This window comes from Channa argus, chromosome 20, assembly GCF_033026475.1.
Source record: "Channa argus isolate prfri chromosome 20, Channa argus male v1.0, whole genome shotgun sequence".
Classification (NCBI taxonomy): domain Eukaryota; kingdom Metazoa; phylum Chordata; class Actinopteri; order Anabantiformes; family Channidae; genus Channa; species Channa argus.
In genome coordinates this window covers 2,507,001-2,526,644 of record NC_090216.1, presented here as the reverse complement: position 1 = coordinate 2,526,644, position 19,644 = coordinate 2,507,001, and the positions used below count along the sequence as shown (strand labels likewise).

At 42.2% G+C, this 19,644-nt stretch overlaps 1 protein-coding gene across 4 annotated transcripts in view; it reads right to left on the bottom strand.

Moving 5' to 3' along the window:
* The window catches only part of grid1b (glutamate receptor, ionotropic, delta 1b), a 441,163-nt gene that overhangs the window by 20,625 nt on the left and 400,894 nt on the right, over positions 1-19,644 (bottom strand). For all 4 annotated transcript variants that reach the window (XM_067488822.1, XM_067488819.1, XM_067488820.1 and 1 more), the window contains exons 9-13: positions 12,002-12,103; positions 9,382-9,504; positions 8,552-8,626; positions 7,993-8,335; positions 6,731-6,869 (exon numbers count right to left, since the gene is read on the bottom strand). In XM_067488822.1, coding sequence (XP_067344923.1) covers positions 6,731-6,869; positions 7,993-8,335; positions 8,552-8,626; positions 9,382-9,504; positions 12,002-12,103 — 782 coding nt within the window. The remainder of the gene's footprint in view (positions 1-6,730; positions 6,870-7,992; positions 8,336-8,551; positions 8,627-9,381; positions 9,505-12,001; positions 12,104-19,644) is intronic.

The window sequence follows — 19,644 nt, the reverse complement described above, 5'->3', positions numbered from 1 at the left end:
GAACCTCACTCCTCAAAACTATACATGGATTTTAAAACTGCATCAAGAAACCTGTGAGCACACTGAATAACATGTAATAGGAACTAACAGTAATAGAGTATAAATACAAATAGAATGAGTTTGTGTTTGTAGGAATTCAATCTCAGATAATCTGAAACAAAAAGTTTCTTCTTCTGTTTTTGTGCAGTTTTAAACTGTGCATTAAAATAATGATTTGTAAAAGTATTCATACTTTTACATACAAAATTTCCACATTTTGTCAGCCACAAATCCATGTGATGTGCATTAGTATCAGCCTGATGCAAGTATGTCCCACTTTGTGTATCACATAAAATCCCAATAAAATACATTTATGTTTGTGGTTGTAACATGACAAATTGTGGAAAACTTGAAGGGTTATGAAAACTTTTGTCTTCTCCGAGTCTCGTCCTTTGTTTTCTCTCAATTCTATATATTATACCACTGTGTGCATCACCTCACCAAGACACATTCCTCTTGGCAATAAACCTCTTTCTGATTATTCTGTTGAAATTTGGTTTTGCACCAGAGAAAAGAAGTCGCCACGACTGGAGACCCAATCAAAACAACCATGGGAAACCGTTAAGGTTCATGCTGATGTCTGTGCAGTGCTTTCAATTTGAAAAGTCTCGCAGAAGATGAAAAAAAAAGGGTTATGGTTCTTAAACAACGTGCCGACACAGACCTGACTGAACATGTAGTTCAGATTTTCACTTTGTTCATTCAGATACAAATAGATGTTTTTACACTTTTATGAGAATTTGCATAGGAATTATTATTGCATCAACTAACTCCAGACCCGAACCCACTCCTTCCTGTCTGTATTCATATTCAAATTAACACTGCAGCGATAAACTATGTGAAATAACTATAAACGGCTTTTTTGCAGCAAAACAAACAAATCTCACTCAGCTCCAACTGTGAAATGCTGTGTGGCATCTGACTAAGCAGCTACATTCAGCCCCACAGGCTACAGCCTTTTTTCACAGGGGAAACTTATGGCTCTGGACTCAATTAGATTAGGTAGAAGACCCAAGTTCCACAAAACATTCCTGCAACTGGGGGAAAATCAATTGGATGTAAACCAGGTTTAGGTTTCTCGAAAAGTTCCTATGATGGAGACAGGCCTGGTCCCAAGACCAGATAAATAACAAATGGGCCGTTGATCTTTGACCTTGGGATCAATTAGTCTAATCTGACTGAAGGAGACACGGGTCAGATTTCAACCAGATGTGATTGAAATGTTGATCCCCTTTATACTAAAAGTAAAGGCATCAAGGCATTAAACTTGTTTTATACCTGTAGTTTATTTGCAGATGTTGAATGTGTTAATGTTTTAGCTTTGGTTTCTTAACACACAGTTAAACTTGAAGAGAACGTGGTGTGTGTCTGTCGTTAGTTAGATGTGTCTGAGGAGGGAAAGAGGAAAAAACACAAGAAGAAGATTCTCTCTCCATCTCCACATGCACAGCTGCAATGATGGAGACTTTTAGCCAGATTTAGTCTTTTCATTGCTCAAGTTGATATTTTACACTTTTTTACACATCTGAACTGGATGGATTCATTGGATCCTGGTGTTTTCAGCTGCTTTCTATGCGTCTTTAAAAGGCATTAAGGCTCAGATGTGACCAGAACTTTGAGAATAAAACAAAAGAGTCCTGATGCTTAAAGCAGCTTAGAACTTCGATCTTTGGTTGCTTAGTTTAGTTGTAAAATGTTAAAAGGAAAAACTTAGGTCCAGATCTTTGTTGGATTTAAATGTTTGATTTGTTTGAAAAGTTTTATGCACTTTCAAAAGACGATTATCAGTCTTAACAATGAAAACTCACTGGTTACTGCAGTAATTGAAGTTAATGAAGAAAACTTCTGCAGTAAAGACACAAAGCATTTGTGGTTCTGTTTTCTACAAATCAAAGCTTATTTAAATGTCAGTGACAGCCATTAAGAGCAAATCAGTTACATGATGGCTCGTGTTTATCGTGTTGAAATTGGATTTTCTCTCAGCGACCATCTTCATTTCTGGTAGGAAGTACGTGGAGCTGCATGAAAACAGTAAGATGTCAGTAAGATGTTGACTGAAATGTTAATAACGCTGTTTTAATAAAGTTTTAATTACATAACTACGGAGCTGGTTTGGGGTGACGTCTAACTGCATGTTGTAGCAAGCAGATGTAGCAAATAGTCAGAGCTGCTCTGAGTCCGACCAGAACTCGCTGTTTTTTAATAATCTACTCTTCTCAGTGTCAGTTCTGCTGTATTACGTTAAGAGATTTGTGATGGGAAAAAATACATTAATGTGTAACATACCTGAAAGCTTAAACTATTATTTCATAAACGTGTCACCCTGGTTGTGAAGCACTGTTCTCTCTGAAAAATCATACTGGATATTATTACAGCCATTCTGTACGTTAAACATTAAATTAAAATTTACATTTTCTTCTTTTAGATTAGCGCTCAAAGCCCGAAAATCTATTCATTTTTAAATATTTGGTCATTGTCCATTTGTCCAAAAAGCAATACTATTTGGCTGGATGAAGGCCCAGAATTAAATTATAAAGCAAGATTATGCACAATATGGCTTCTTTAAAGTGTCTCTGTAGCCGCCGGACTCATTTGTGATGGAAGAGGCTCTGCCATAATGGTTCGTTCCAACTACCAGCAACAGCTTCCCTTTATTGTCAATCCAGCACAGTCGCTCCATGCGTTTAAATCAAAGAGACTGTAGTCAACTGTAGTACAACCTTATGTGGACTGAGTGTTTCTGCAGTTCCAGAAAATCCAACAGAGTGATACGTCTTCACTTCTGGCAAGTGGAAATGTCCTTGCCCTGCATTGTTGTTTGGTTTTGGCTTTAAAATGGAGGCTTTTGGTTACATTACGGCACAGAACCCAGACAGTTAGTGAGGATTGTTGTGTGGGTTAAAAACATGGACCAAAGTGATGACTCAGAGTCACACAGGACACAAGCTGCCATCTCACGTGTAGTATTAGTGTCATTAGTGGAGTATTTTAGTATAGTAGCATCGAGTAAAGTATCACCACCTTGAATTTAATTTAAACACCAGACGAAATAAAGAGGAAACCAGTGAGAAGTCACAGAGCTGCTGAAAAGCCGAGGGGTGGAAAAAACAAACAAACAAACAAACAAACAAAAAAAACAGATGATCGAGGTGAGAAGATTCAATTTCTGAATATGGGACGAGTTGACTGCGCTGGTGAGGAAGGAAAATATCTCTCGAGAGTGTAGACTAACGTGTTCCACAGAGACTTGGCTGCAGCACTGACTGCTTCAGCACAGTGCGGGCGGATCGGAGCAGAGAGGAAAGAGGAAAGTAGGGGGCCTGGTCTGTTGCTAGGTCGCAGCCAGACCCCAGACCCGACATCCCGCCACCTTCTTTATGATCTCCTGTGACTTTAATCATGAAACCCTCTCTGAGACCCTCCCCCACCAGGTGGGAGAAAACTCTGGTCCTGATGTATTCAAACTTTAAAGAGGTCTACAGATCCTTTCTCCCAGTGGCCATTAAACTGTTCAGTTACCAAATGGACAATTAGTATTGTTTTAATTTTTTTAATTTGATGTAATTTCACTCTTCTAGCTGGGTTTTTCCTTACTTACTTTCTGACTTATGGATCAGTAGTTTGCACTTATTTATTGTCTTGGTGGAAGTTTTTTCCTTTCTTTCTACTTTCACACGGAGAGCAGATGTAACAAGGCAACAGTTTCCCTGTGGGATCAGTGAAACTCTCGAATACCAGGAAACCAAGTTAAGTAAAGATAAAAAGGACTCTGCAAAGAAGGAACCATTACATACATTAATATCTCACAGAAACCTTCATTTGTTCATTTAGATGGATTCTCCTTTACAGTGCAATAGCTCATGAATCATAAAAGGTTCCAGACTTTCCCAGTCTTCAGAAGACAAGCATCTACCACGGAACAGAGGGTTTTGCTCTCTCTCCTCTGCTGGTGTTACTGTACGTCGGACTAATGAGAGACTTTACACTGAAAAGAGCAAAAGCTGCAGTGGAGATGGTTGTCAGTCAAAAGGGAGACGACTGTGCATTCAAAGGGGGTTTTAAAGAACTCAGCATCATATGCAAATCTCCACTTAAGTATTCATTGAATGTCTATAAAAGCCAAGTCTTGCACTCATCGCGCGGTGGAATGAATCGCCCTTCACAGAGCAACGTGCTGGAGATTTGCTGATGGAAATGTCAGCTTGGATTTGATTCTCAGCGTACAGATAGAAGACGGAGTCGATGTGTCACAGCACAGATATCAAGAGGCTGTTGTTTCCCACCTTACGATGGGAAATGAGAGATAACATTCTTTATACACAAGATAAACTGAGGTGTGTGCGCTTCTGTCAAGCGTGTGCTCATACGTTCCAGCGAAGACAGACTGGGTTTAAAATCAGGCGACGCCGATTCTGATACACCGATGGACTGGGAGGTTTGACCTGTCACTGCTCTGAGCTCAGTTTTAACGACGTAATGAAAATTAAATTCAAAATACTGTTAAAGTGAATTAGCACAAGTTTGCTTCAGTATTATCTCTGACTCTAGTGCATCAGGTTTAACGTGTCACATCAAATGTCCGAGTGCTGCTCCTTTAAAGCATGTGGGTCTCTTCAGCGGTGAGAGGCTGGATTTTTTTTTGCTCCTTTTGGCATTAAACTCTCAATCACAACAAAAGCAAAGACTTTCAAAAGCCAGAGTCAGGAAAGACCCAGCAGTGCTTCTGTGAACTCACGTCCTCATTAAGACCAAACTGCAAAAGTGTAATTCACGAATGAAACGTCCACTTCACAAGAAACAACTCAATGTGAAACTTAACACGTGTTCACAGAGAGACGACTGAGGCAGCAGGCTGATTAGAAGTATTTCTGAAGTTAAGTCATGTTGTGTTAAGTGTGCAGGGATGTGGACACCGTGTTTTGATCTATGGCGTCTTTTTACCTGCGTTTCTCTTGCCAGTAAGAAGTTGTTAAAAGGTTTATATTTGGAGATGGGAAAATCAAATCACAATAGCGAGTAATGCTATTTGGAGAAACAACCATTTTTGTAATATTCATCAGTAGAAATGAAAAAAACTTGAGGAATTCTACTGGATTTATATGTTTTAGATCTTTTTTTAAGGTCATTTCTCTTCATACCAGGAAAGTCACCCAGCGTGTGTGTGTTTGTGAGAAAGTCTGGTGGAATGATGATTTAGTTGGGGACTATTTTCAGTGGTGGGTTTATTCTTTGTGTTCTGAAATTGATTTCTGAACAAATCACTTTCAAACTTTTCTTCTATCTGCTTAAACCAAAAAGGAGCTGAGGTCAGTGTTTTCTCCACCAACAGGTGACAAAAAAAAAAAAAAGACAAACAACAGACTTTGTGCTCCTTCATGCTTTAAATACTTGAACTCAGAGGTTGTGGTGTTGCGTCATTTATGCAGAAATAGAGAGCGTCATAAGCTAATTCATCACTAGATCTGGTCCTTCTTGAGATTTTTAATCTTTTTAGGAGCCTCCACTGGATTATTAATCCGCCAAATGTTTGATGATCTCCTGAGGTTGTAATGAACTTTGTGCTGCTGTGGAGTGGCAGCCATGCTGTCAGCTCACGGGGACACAAGTCGTTACTCAGCTGCTCCAAGCTCTATGTGGACAGCAGACAGCTTAATACTGTATGTTCTGGTCACTCAGGCTGAACTCTGATTTACAGAGAGGCAGAAATGTCCTCAAATGTTTGTGGGTTGGCTTTGTAAATAGCTCTTTACCTCTGAGCTGCAGTGTTTCATCCAAACCATGTGTCCTATAAATGATGCAGCATTAATCTGCAACATGTATTAAACCATGTGCTGTCACCCACATTCTTTTTGTGTTCAACTTCAGGAAAAGTCTGTAGTAGCAGGTACAGTGGAGGTTGGGCATTTACATAAACTTTGATCATATAGCAAACTTCTGGTCAGCCAAAAACTGGATTTTTTGGCCGAAACTCTCAGCTTTATGCATGAGGGAGAAAAGGTGAGGACAGCGTTCAAACTACAAAGCACAAGAGTGGACGTATCCTGCTGTGGGGATATTTTGCTGCAAGGAGGACTAATGCACTTCATCTAACTGATGGCATCATGAGGAATGAGAATTATGTGGATATTTAGAATCTTCATCTGAAGATATCAGCCAGAAAGGTGACACTAACATGGGTGGATGACTGAACAGGTCTACAAGGCACAGGCCCAGGGGCTCGAGAGGTCCAGGGCCAAAAGAGAAATGACATCAAATATTATCATCAAAATCAGACAGTTGCACTAGCTAAGAGGGAAAATATCCAAATAACATGTTTGTGATTGTGAAAAACTGAGTTGACATTTTGCCAAGGTGGATCTAAGCCGTCTCCCCTGTCTGGTACTTTCATGGAATCAAAGTTTGCGGATTTCCAAGCACTAAACTATAGGAAAAAAAACACAAATTGTCCAATCTGTAATATTTGTTTGGACTAAAACCTGCGTCTTCAGAAACTGCTGTGACACCTTTTTTGCATTTCCCAGTAACTGTCTGTGGGACCTGAACATCAGTTTGAAAGGATTTTAGTCCATTCTGTTTTAAACTGAACAGAGGAACAAGTTACCTGAGTCATGAATTAACTAGGGGGAAAAAAACGTGGAGATGCTTTAGTATCTGACTAAAGTGTGTGTGTGTGTGTGTGTGTGTGTCTTACCGTATAGCGTGGTCCATGCGTGACACTGTGAGGTACGCTGCCAGGTTGGCTGTGTATGATGAGCACACGATGAGCGTGAAGAGCCACCAGCTGCCCATGACGATTCTCAGAGCCACCGAGCCCACCACACCATCCCCACCTACACACACACACACACACACACACACACACAGATGATTAGCTGCAGGTGATGAGTGAAAAACGACATGGCACGTGTTCCGGATGACACGGGCTTGATGGACATGTAGCCGTTCAGTTACTGGGCCTCTCAGTCGAGCAGCAGGTGAGAGCGAGGAGAGAGGCTGCACGGCTGCATCCAATCACAACCTGTTAGGCCTAAAAGGTTTCCCAGGCAACCTGCCAGACCACAATAGATGCAGCTGGGCGCTCGGTGTGTGCTCAGGCTGCTGTGTGTTCGTCGAGACCAGTATGTATTTGGACACACGTGTGTGCAGGTGTGGTTGTGTGTAAGATGTAGTAAGTCTGTCTTTGTGAGGACATTTTAAAAAGTGAGGACTTTTATTTTGAAGGAGGAAATTCGTTAAAGACTTTAAGAAGGAATATTTTGGGAATGTGTGTGTGTGTGTGTATAGGGAGATGTGCATGCTGGCTGAGTATGAACATTTTTAGAAACTGGGAACAAACTGATTGGAACAAACTTAATTTACAGTTCTCTGCATAACCACACTCACATGAATCCCCCTCCCTCCAATCGAAGAGACGATAATGTTTCTTTTGCTGTGATTCAGCTGCTGAACTGCGAGAATACTTGAAAGCGAGTTGTGGAGGTTTTTCATTCAGCATTTAGCTGATGTTTGTGTCCACAGTGGCTCCCAGCGGGTAAACAGGAAGCAGAAACACATTTCTGCTGCAGTGTGAAGACCCACCAGTCCAAACAGGAGCAGAGTGACCTGGCTAACGTGGGCAGTGTCACATCCAGCAGCTGCAGAGAAACGTGAACGTGAAGCTTTCGCATTTTATGTGTTTGATGAACAAAGTCTAACAACCATTCAAATATAATAAAAGAACATTAAAGGTAAAGTTTCATTAAAGGCTCCCTCACATGCTCCAAACGGACATTTTCTTTGACCGGACTGTGGAGCTCTGGAGATTTCCATCAGTTTGGACCATGTTTATGTTGCTGCAGGCTATTTATAGTTCAGCATTTCCAGTGTTGCCGTCTAAATGTAGAGACGATGAAGTGTTGGACATATGCGCACAGTCACGTTTGAATTTTTACTGCTGTTCGTCTTTGCTCTCACCTTGCTGTACGAACGCTCCGTAAACGATCCAGATGGCGCTGTGCAGCGTGCCTGACGCCATGCCGGTGGGCGGCTGGCCGGGCGGGGGATTCTGGGTGGAGGACGAGCGCAGCGCCTGCAGCCTGTTGAGCAGGAAGATCAGCACGCCCACCACAGGGATGGCCGCGGCGATGCAGGCCCAGACGGCGAGGTCAAAGGGTGCGAAGAGGGAGAAGATGTTGATCTTCTCTTCAGGTTTCCGCAGCAGGATGCCGACACTGTAATCCAGGTAACGTTTGCTGAAGTCCACTACGTTCTCCCTCTCTGGTGTGATGGTGATGGCTGACACCGCCAGGTCGGCTCTCTGGGGAACACAGATGGAGAAAGGTGGAAACGAGTTGTTAGACTGTAACTGAGAGGCTACAGGGACAAGGTGCCAGAGACAGAGAAGTGTGACTGGCTCAAACTTTTGCCGTTTAGTGTAACGTTGATTAATTCATCCACCAGTTTCGACAGCATTTAGCATTTAGCACCGTGTGGAGCCAGGAACATAAACCTGTTGTGTAAATAATGGTTTTACCTTGTTGATGAGATCACCGATCATGCCGTTCCATGAGCCGTTGGGAAGCTGAGATCCATATTTACTGTCTGCCACCTGTGAGGAAGGGTTGATAAAGTCCAGTGAGTTTATGCCTTCTGATCATTTCAGACCCTATTTTAATCAAAAAGAGCCTTTCACCAAAACCCTAAAATCCATCTTTGAGAGGCTGAGTCTCATGAAGGAAACAAAACTAAAGCTGTTTCAGTTCATCCATTGCTCAAAATAACGTGGTTATGTGCAGTCCCAGGCGAAAGCTGGTCTTCATCCCAGATCTTGATGATGACTGCTGAAGGTGTGTGTGCGCAACAGATCTTCTAAGAGACATTTTTAAATCAGCTTTTAACACACGTGAATGGAATCGATGGATCATAGGAGGTGATGACAGTTTAGCAGAGATGCATTCACAGTCTGAGACGGACTGAATTTATCAGAGAAAAGCTGCACAGTGTGACATGTGAACCCGGAGGAGTGTTTAAAGTGCTTTGAAGAAACAGCACATGGTTGTTAGATTTATTTTACCATAATAAACATAAATACCAAACTACATCTCCATGGCAACTCCAGAGAGCTGGCTATTAAAATATTAACCCAAACGCGTCTTTACCACACGTGATGGTTATTTTTCTGGGTAGTTCAGACACATGCAACGACACCACCAACAAAGAGGTTACAGAGAACTGATCCAGGACCAACTGATAATTCTCCAATTCTGAAGCCAAAGGTGCGATTTAACATGAACCGATGGAGCTGTTGCTCTAGCACAAGCCTCTGATGTGTTCCTATAAATGACACCTGTCGGTCAGTCCCACCTGGTAGATCTCGTATTTGAAGCCCAGGATTTTGGCGAGCGCGTCCAGGACATCGATGGAGAAGCCTTTGTATCTCTTGGGCTGCCCCAGGATGTTCTCTGCCACCATGACAAAAGGATCCTCCTGCAGAAGGAGAGAGAAGTGGAGGATGTTACGTCACCGTGTGCTCGACAATCTGCAGCTTTACAGGCACAAAACCACTGAAAAGAACAACAACAACAAGTGAAACTGCACAAGTTCAGGCTCTAAATGTAACTTTGCTGAACGTAAAACTAAAGACTTTGATACCTGCTCACCTGCTGTGACTGCATTGACTTCGTTAGCAAAAGTCTGATCACAATCTAAACAGTGATGTGTTTTACTGTAACTGTGATTTGTATCTTAAAGTTTAAAAAAAGTCGTTCCTACAGATGTGTAGGAGGTGATGTGATGTCTTGTTCCCTCCTCAGAACGCTGATGTGATTTATGACATGCATCAATGTGAGAAAGTTATTTTGCACAGACACAGGCAGTGTAGTGTTGCAGCTGCAGGAGATGAACCTTGAGGTAAAGGTATTAGTCTCACTTGATTAGACCTGCGTCTCCCCGGTGTTGTGCCAGCACAGGAGAAAGCAGGAGACAGAATCTGCCGCCGCCGCTGTGGGATCAGGGGCGAAAAGCGCTCAGCTGTTTGTATCTCTTAAACTAATCGCGCTGACCAGAGGCGCTGGATCAATGCCCTCTCAGAAGAAAAGGTGCTGAGGGGAAACTTTTGGGTGGAAGATGAGTGAGGGGAGCTACAGCTGATAAATCCCAGCAGAGGATAGAAACTCATAGAAACACACTGAGCTGTGCAAAGTAGTTTTTCTTTATTGACAGAGATTCTTCTTCTCGGGGATTTATTCAAGTGTACTTTGTCCTTTTTTCTATCAAAAGTGAAACTCATGTTTGAAAATACTGTTATACCGATAGAGCAAAGCCTGAGAAGTTATTTTCTCTGTAACGTAGAACTGTTAAATACCTACACAGCCACACTGCTCATTTTAATACCAACCAAAGTCTTTCTGTCACGTTCTGACTAGTGTGTTTTCTTAGCAGCAGCCACAGCGGAAACTCAAAAGTTAGTTTTGTGCATCTTAAAAATGACAGATTCCAATTAATAAAACTACAAATGCAGTAGTTCCGTCTTAATCCATACAACTCTGTGAGCTCTGCTGCCTAAAACACTCCTCAGCGTTCAGTCCCCTCTGTCTGAAGTCGCTTTGACCCGTTAACAAGTGTCAACTTCAATGTTCAAAGTACTTTGTTTGTCATTAGTGACTGATTGATGTCCAGAGAAACATTTTAGGTTGTAGTAACGCAGTTCAGTGCAGTGAGGAATGTACAGATTTGTATTTTGCAGAGACTACTACTACTGCACTTCACAAACACATGGCAACAGCTCGTCAGGACAAATTTCCATGAGTAACCAGGATACTTGGAGAACTCAGCTTTCTCAGGTCATCAGCATACAGTATTTACATGCACTTAAGAAAGCTGGTTGCTGGAAATCCTCGTATCCATGCAGCAGCACAGTAACCTGATTTCTCTAGTTGTCACTAAGTTGAATTATTTACATTCACTTGGTAACACAGTCGTCCAGTGGTTCCATTCCCAGTCCATCCTGGCTACATGTTGACGTGTCCCTGGGCAAGACACTGAACCCCAAGGTGCTCACGGTGGGTCAGATGACCACCCTGCATGGCAGCCACTGCCATCAGAGTGTGTGTGTGTGTGTGTGTGTGTGTGTGTGTGTGTGTGTATGTGTGAATGGGCCAATAAGAAGCGACATTGTAAAGTGCTTTGTGGTAGTTACATTTTCTGTCTGACTTTATGCAGACTTTGATATAATAATGACGCGGCATCGCCGCGTTAACATTCATTCTTTCGCTCGGCTGTGTGTTCCTGTCTGCAGCCTGTTGTTACGCCCATGTGCAGTGGGTGAAAGCTCATTAGACCAGAGAAATCAGCGTTCTCTGGCACAAATCTACCTGCGGAAACCAGCTTTCCAGAGAAAGACGACGGTAACCTGGGTACTTATGTCCATGTAAACACACTCAATGTCTACATTCTCCAGTGGGAGGAGCATTGTTTTGGGGTGTACTGTCAGGCTGCAAGGACCCTCTGTCAGCAGAGGAGCTGGCCTACGACACCACTCATCAAACCATCACAATGCAGGTCGTTCATCACTTCAGAGGTGGATCCACAGTCATTAAAACTCTAGGACATGTGACTCCAACAAACCCCGGAGGACCATCGAATGGACAACAACTTAGGGACTCCACAGAGTTTATAGGCCTGTCCCTCTGAGCCAGCTGGTCAGAACTGAAGAAGCCTTTCGGATGCGACAAGCAACGTTTTCACAAACTACAAGTCCAGTTCTCACTGAGCAGCACTTCCGGGAAAACCATGAACATAACATAAAATCACCTGGATGGCAAACCAACAAAATGTGTGACACTAACTTTGGGTTGCTCCCACACACACACATATGTAGTATATTTAGACTGTTGATTGTGTCATTAGTTCTTGTGTTGCAGTCAGTGTAACAGTGGGAAATGTGCTCTCAACACAACGTCTACTTTAGGCCGACGTCACTTACCAGCAAAGTGACCACTTTGACCGTCACCCCCTGCATGCCGTTCTCGATTCGACTCTCCTTCAGGCTGCCGTTGAGTCCGTGAACCGAGTCCCACGTAGCAAGCTGGAGAAATACACAGAGAAACATCAGACACCATTTTTAATCATTTCATTTGTTTGTTTGTCAAAAGTCCTCTGGGAGAAAAAAAAGGAGAGGTGGGAACAACAAGTGGAGCATCCATCAATTTAGCAAATGGAACATGGCTCACGGGCTGCAGTTTTACATTGTATTCACTGGTCTCATTGGATTCCCTGTGCTGGAGTCTGCTGCTGCAAATTAGACAGGGACAAAGAGACGAGCGCAGAGACTGAGGAGGAACAACATTAGGAAACATCTATGCAGTGTGACAACAACCCACTTCAGTGTGTTTCCAATCAGCACATTCTCAGCCGCACACAAAATTATATCTGATATAATTAGGTCTGTAAAAACCTACGGACTCCTCCAGCGTCCTCCAGTGACAACAAATTGAGGGAGCAGCAGGATCATTCGCTTCATAGAGACAATGGATCACGTTTGTGCGATAGTATCATGTCCTCACAGCCGTTTCTTTTCTTTACGTTGATGCGTGAATCGGTCACTATGATGTTTCTGCTTCTTACTCAGCTCGTTCAAGTGTTGTTGTGACACTAAATAAAGAGTTATCAGTCGTTTTCCGTCAGACATGGGACAATTTAGCAACAACTACTGATGTCACTGATAATTGCGCAGTCAATGTGATAAAACGCCGTCAAAGTTGCTGCAACCCAGCTTTTAAAGATGGAAGAACGGAACAAAATGTCCTAACAACGATGGTTTCAACCTGAAACGTCCACACATAACTATATAAAAACACAGACTGAACAGAATGATTTCTTCATCAGCATTTCCCCAAGTTTGTGAAGCGAGTCAGGCCACAGGGAACACACACACACACACACACACACACACACACAGTTCATCGATTACCTTGGAAGGTGATAGGTGAATAGGCTTCACGCTTATTGATGTCTGTGTGTAAATTCCCTATTAAACCTCACAGCATCAGTTACACTAAGTGTTTGCACACAGTTCTTCGTTCCTTAAGAGAAAAAGCTTATAAAGTCCCATCGTATGATAGAAAGAGTCGGTGTCTGCACTGCCATCACATAATTATACAAATGTGTTCGTGAGCTGTTCCATGCATCAGTGTAAAACAAAGAAGAAGATCAATACAATAAAAATGGGTCAGTTTCACATTAGATGAGACGAATAAAACACTGATTAGCTCGGGTTCATTTCAGTTGACAGTTAATGTGAACGTGCTCTGTGTTCTCTGACACGATGTGTTAATTAGCGTCATTAAGCTAAACATGATGCCTGTTTGTTGTTGAGCAGTGGACACAGCTGTAAATGACGACCGGGATCAGAACACAGATCTGAGACGCGCTCTGCTAATGCCAATAATACGGATGTAGTACATACTGTATATCAGTATTTATGACAAAGACTCTCTTCACAGCGAGTGTCCACTGTAGTCCTCTGTTTTTCACATCCACCAGTCCTGCTTTCATAATGCAGAACATCCAATCAGACGTGTTAGCACACGGTGAAATTATAATATTAAAGGCTGACTGGTGTGTGGAGCTTCATGCCACATGGAGGCAGTGTATTGGGATATTTACAGGAGCTTCATGTAACCTGATCAACATTCCGTTAGGTTCTGTATTTGCTGCTCCTGCTCCTGTTGTGGTCCTTCTGGAACTTTGTCCCATGTGATTATTCCGTTTTTCAATTTGCATTCATTTGCAAACATTTCTAAAATTCTGTTTTCACTTTGTCATCATGGGGTAGTGAGTGTAGATTAATCAGTGTCCCACCATGATTTCCACAACAAAAACAACACATATGCTTGTTTGTCATGAAGACTGCAAACCAAAGAATATGCAAATGTGTACAGAGTCTCACTGACTTCTAATGAGATCATCTACTGCATTAGAGGTGCAGGTATGATGTTTTCACTATATCTTGCTCTTGAGTTGTCTTTTGTTTCCTTCTAATTAAGCCAGTTAGCTCACAGATTAGCAATTAGCAGTTTTAGCAGTGGGATCAAGATAACTTTGGTAAAGTGTTAAGGGTTTACAGTAAATTCTCGGAAATCACTATTTTAATATGCATGAATTTATGCACAAAGCCAAAGGAGCTCATCTACACCATATGGTGCAAGCATGAAACTTCTGATATGAATTGTTGTTTAGTAAATGTTTTCATAAGGACAATCGACCCCCATCGGGTGAACACTCAGCGCATGTGGACAATTGTATCAAATTTGCAGAAATCTATGAGACATCATGTTTCTATAGATGGGACACACGAACATGACGAAAACCAGACCTGCTGCCGGAAAAATTAAAATGATATCAGACGTGTGTGTGCAGCCGCACAAATGGCTGGAAGCTAACACCAAACAATTCTGAAATCCAGATCATTTAGTGATTGTTGTCTTCACCTTGACAATGATGCTGTTGGAACAGCATCACTCTACCCCAAGCAGAGCTGTTGGGATTCTACTATCTCAGCTGATAGTAGAGCACAAGAAGAGTTTAACTGAGGACGTACTCTTCAGTCGGAGCAAAACTGAGGATCCCATTTCCCATCAATGAAAGTTATGATGCCCTGGATTCTGCCATCACCACAGACTCTGAAGGTTACTCCTGTAAGAGCAGCATTCGGCAGATTATGTTTCAGATCTGTGCTGTAGGATCTGCAGGACACAAGCTGCCAGAGGTCGAACTGCATTTTGGCTAATGATCCAAAACTATTGGCGATGACTTATTGATGATAAAATCCAAGTGACGGCCCTGATGTTGGTAGAGGGGAGAGTTTGTAGAACAACTAAACTTCTCTGTGAAGAAATAATAAAGACAATCTGTTGTGCACCGAAGAGGGTGAGCTGCACACGGCTGTGAACAGACCACCTATTATTCCTGACAATTATTCGATTATTAATAGCAGATACAGATTTTCCAAAATACCAGACAGTCCCAGGTGAGTTGCGATTCTTTCTAACTGCAGCTCATTGTGCTGACTTACGGCAGCCATGTTGCTCTGTGCTGTGAGAGGAGCCGGTAATGAGAGGAAGAGGAGACAACAAAAATATGAGACGTGCTCCTGGAATATGCTGAGGGACATCTGGTGTTTCATTACAGGGCCAGCGTGTTACACAATCTGCATAAAGCAACAACACATCTGCAGGTTTGTTTCGTATCACCATCAGTATTTGTGCTCCTGGTTCTGTTTAAAGCCCCATTTAACAATAATCCTATGTGTTAAAAATAAGAGTAAAAATACACACAAAACACCAAGGTCCACAGACACAGGACCCACAGGAAGGACTGAAGCTGATGATCCAACCAACCACAGCCAATTGTGTTCCGCATCAGTTTTTACACCAGATGCCATTCCTGCCACACACCCCCCCCCCCCCCCCCCCCGTCAACTTTTCCACATTCTTTGACGAGAACACGACGTGAATTTTCTTCCTCTCTGTGAGAACTCAGCACACACACAGTAGAAAGGCAGACCATGTACAGCTTCTTCTGCTCGATTCAGACTAGACATGAAGTGATGAATTGGCCGCTTTTCATTCACCTGAAGTGCCTGCAGCCTCCTGCCACATGACTGGGCTGTGAATACTCTCTAGCTTCTGCACTGCATCCAATTTGTTAAAGGTGCATTGAGATGTTCCACGAGTGCTCTGGACAGGAACAGGTTTCCACTTGGAACTTCATTATGGCGCTGCATTGTTATCTTTCTGCTCATGTCCAATGTGCATTATGTCCCGTCCTCGTTTTGGACTTGACAGAGGTTTAGCAGCGATGACAGCATAATATCTTAAGTAAAGGAAAATATGTTTGTGTAAAAAAGGAACCGTTATCATGGACGTATAACACAATCATTTGAGGTAAACTACATGTTTGCCCTCTGTGAAGCAAATGAGACTGCCGGGTGCAGTTACGTTTCAAACTAATCTTTGCACATTAAAAAACCTTTAAGAATGATCTAACGAAAACTGTTGCACCGATCTGATGTGGAAATTGTCCCCATGCTGGTTTCACATCCAGCTTCTGTCTCCCTTCCCAGCAGAGGTCAAAAACGGTGGATAAATCGCAACCTCGCTCACAGCATCACTGCTCATGCATTATTCCTGTCCTCCATGCTTCTTTCCTCTTTCCTCAAATGTCAGACCTTTTTTTTTCCCTCCCTCCTGTCATCCAAAAGGCTAATCTGGCTGTATTTCTGTAACTCACTCTCCCGTGGACACGGGAGTGAAATGCCAGCGTTCGCCAATGCGTCTCACCTCCCCAGCACCTCTCACCTTTTCTTTTCTATTTCTACACCTGCTCATCCCTTCTTTAAGTGGCCATTTAAAATAAGTCCACATGTTGTGAATTACTGCAGCATATGTGTCATGGAGATCAGAGGTTCGGCCGACACTGTAACGTACACACTTTTTTTTTACTGGCAAAGTTTGGATTTTGTTTGAGTTCGATCCTTTTCAACCACTGTGACAATGAATTTGATGCTACAATAAAACATCTGTTGTGTGTTTACCTGGAAATTTGTTACAATATAGAAAAGTATTTACTGATGAATGGAATGCATTTATGTAACTTCGCTAGAAAAATGCTTTAAATTTTGTTCATTCAGCCACTGAGCACTTGACCTGAAGGAGCCAAAGGATAATGTTACAGTGATGTCTGAGGCTGACAGGATCAAAACAGAATCATCATTCAAATCTCCACAGAAGCAGCAAGAGCACATCTTGGAGTAGTGGAAGAAATATTCAGAGTAGCTTTTAATATTATTCAAACATATAACCACGATTTCACTTCATCAGAGGGAAAACGGTTGTAGCCATCAAGGCAGCAAGGACTAGAAGCACTTCATCTGTCATGCGAGGGAGCAGTTTAGGAAAAACAACCAGCCAGAAAAACTACACTGTCAACTGGACAGACAAGGCCATTATCTGTAAAAATGCATCATATTTTCTAAGATGCCAATACGTTTGGTGTCTATGGGGACCAGGAGATGGAGGAAATGGAAAACTAAACAGCGATGGCTCTTTCACGCTCCATCTCTGGTTGTCCTGCAGCTCAAACCACTACCCAGAGTGGCTGTGTGGCTTAACTGCTGCATTCAAACACTTAGCTCAGCATCAGTGGGACAGCAAGAAATAACTTTTAAAATTTTTTACTATTTCCTTGATTTTGAGCATATTATTTCAACTGCCATTTTTAAAGTATTCACAGTGCAGGTGCATGTAAATAAAAACCATCAGATGATTGTGCGGAGATGAACACACATTTCAAGTCCCACACACACACACACAGAGCAGGATTTCAGCTTTCCACACTGCTGCTCCACACTCTTTTTACAGGATGTTCTCCGATGCATTTTCCTTTAACCAAACCTCTTTGATGTGTCTAATCTACACAAAGCTACGTCCTCTGGGGCCTTTTCAAAGAAAAACACTCCAATAGGAATTTTAGCATGAAAATACTGCGTGTGTGTGTATGTGCTTCCCAGCGTGTGATTTCTACCTTTTTTGTTCATCTAAAAGTCAATCTGTGGGTGGCTGATAATTAGCACTGCTGCAGGGCTCCACAGAGCTGAGCCTCATATTCAATATTACAAAACGTCAGAACATGCGTTTCCCCATCATTTCAATTCAGTTTGAGATGTTAATTCTAACACACAGCCTGGTTTATTTAGACCATCTAAGAAATGAAAAGAACACAGAGGATATTGTTTGCGATGCTTGTTGTCACGATCCACAAACAACATCCGTGACATCACTTTGTTCAAATATGTTGTAAATATTTATTGTGTACAGAAGATGAAAAGAATTCCTCTTTATGACGTCCTGACCTTGCTTCCAGCACAATAAATATCAGAATCTAAAGCGATTGGTCGCATTATAATGTAATGATCACATTTTGATGCCCGGACCACACGTGGGCCGACATAGTACAACACATGGACTAAAAACTAACCTTGTTTTCTTCTGCACCAGTGAAACACAATAGTATGACGGAGAGACGTCCAAGATACAGTAAAGAAACAATTGCAAGCATGAGACCACGGACAACTCGAAACATGAGCACAAATGGATGAATGAGAAGCGGTTTGAGTAGCAATAGGTAGAAAAGCTCTATACTCAATGATTTTCTTGATTGATGTAAAGATCATTCAAGAGGCTGCGATATGGTTTAAAGGTAAACAGACAGGGTCGGGCTAATTTAGCAACTGGACTTTGGTTACAAAACTGTGTGGATCTGTCCTGGATGGCTGGTCCCAACAGCCTCTGCGTTACCTCAGGGTAGTGCACTGTGCCAACTCTAGATCCGCTTCCTGTGATATGGGTTAAGAGCTCACAGCTTCTCTAGTCTGCATAAAAAGTTGCAGGCAAGCGTTGGGGGGCAGCTTGTTTAAGTGTTGTCGTACCTCATGGTTTCCTGCCTATCAGCATTTACATTTTTTAAAATCAAGTTTCATGATATATACATTAAGACATATGAAGTGGAGACATGAAGAGGCTGCAGGGAATATGACAGCAGCTTCAGTGGCACTGATTTAAAACCAACAGGATGTCGAAGGAGGAGGTGAAGGTGACAGGCTGGGCGTCCACGTTCGTGTCCTCAGTTAGAATATGAATAGAAGCATGTGTCTCTACTGCATAAACAGAATCATCAAAGAGCAGATGTAAACAGAAAAGGGGTGGCTTTTTCAAACATATGCTTTTTCTCTGTTTTATAAGAGCATTTCATTTTCTGTCCTGCCATTATAACCTAATTTGGTGTCTCTTTATGGGACATCCTGGAGCCCAGTGGTCATTCGCTTTGCACATGCCTAAAAGAAAAAAAAACACTTTATCTTTGTGGCTTTGGGGAACAATGAAAAGGGAGAAAAATATCTATCTTGTACGATGCATTATTCAGAGAAATTAGCAAGCTTCTAGTTTTCAAAGGCACAAATTGTTGTTAACGACTCCAAATTACCTCAGAGATTTGAAATTAGTACCGTCTGAGGCTCATTTTTGTTCTCCAACATTTCTAATGGATTCATTTCAGAAGGGCCGGTAACAATGCAGTCCCCATTATGGACAAATGGGTGGGTAATTTCTATCCTCAACATAATAATTGCAAACCTCTTTAGCCCTTCTGTGGGAGACTGATGGAGGGAGAAGAGAATGGAGAGAGACAAAGAGGAGATAGACAGACGTGAGATAGAAAAACTGCAGGCAAAGTGAAAAAGGATGTAAACATGTCGGCCGCCATATGATGTACAGTGCTTGGAAAAGTATTCATACACCTTGAACCTTTCCACATTTTGTCACGTTACGACCAGAAATATAATGTATTTTGGTGGAAATGTACGTGACCCAAAATGGCACATAATTGTAAGTGGAAGAAAGTGATAAATGGTTTTCAAAGTTCTTTACAGATACATATATCTATCCGTCTTCTCAGATTGCTCTGTATTTGGCTCCATCCATCTTCCCATCAACTTCCCTGTCCCTGCTGAAGAAAAGGGTCCCCACAACATGATACTGCTGTTCCTTGGACTCATGAACGTCCTCTAAC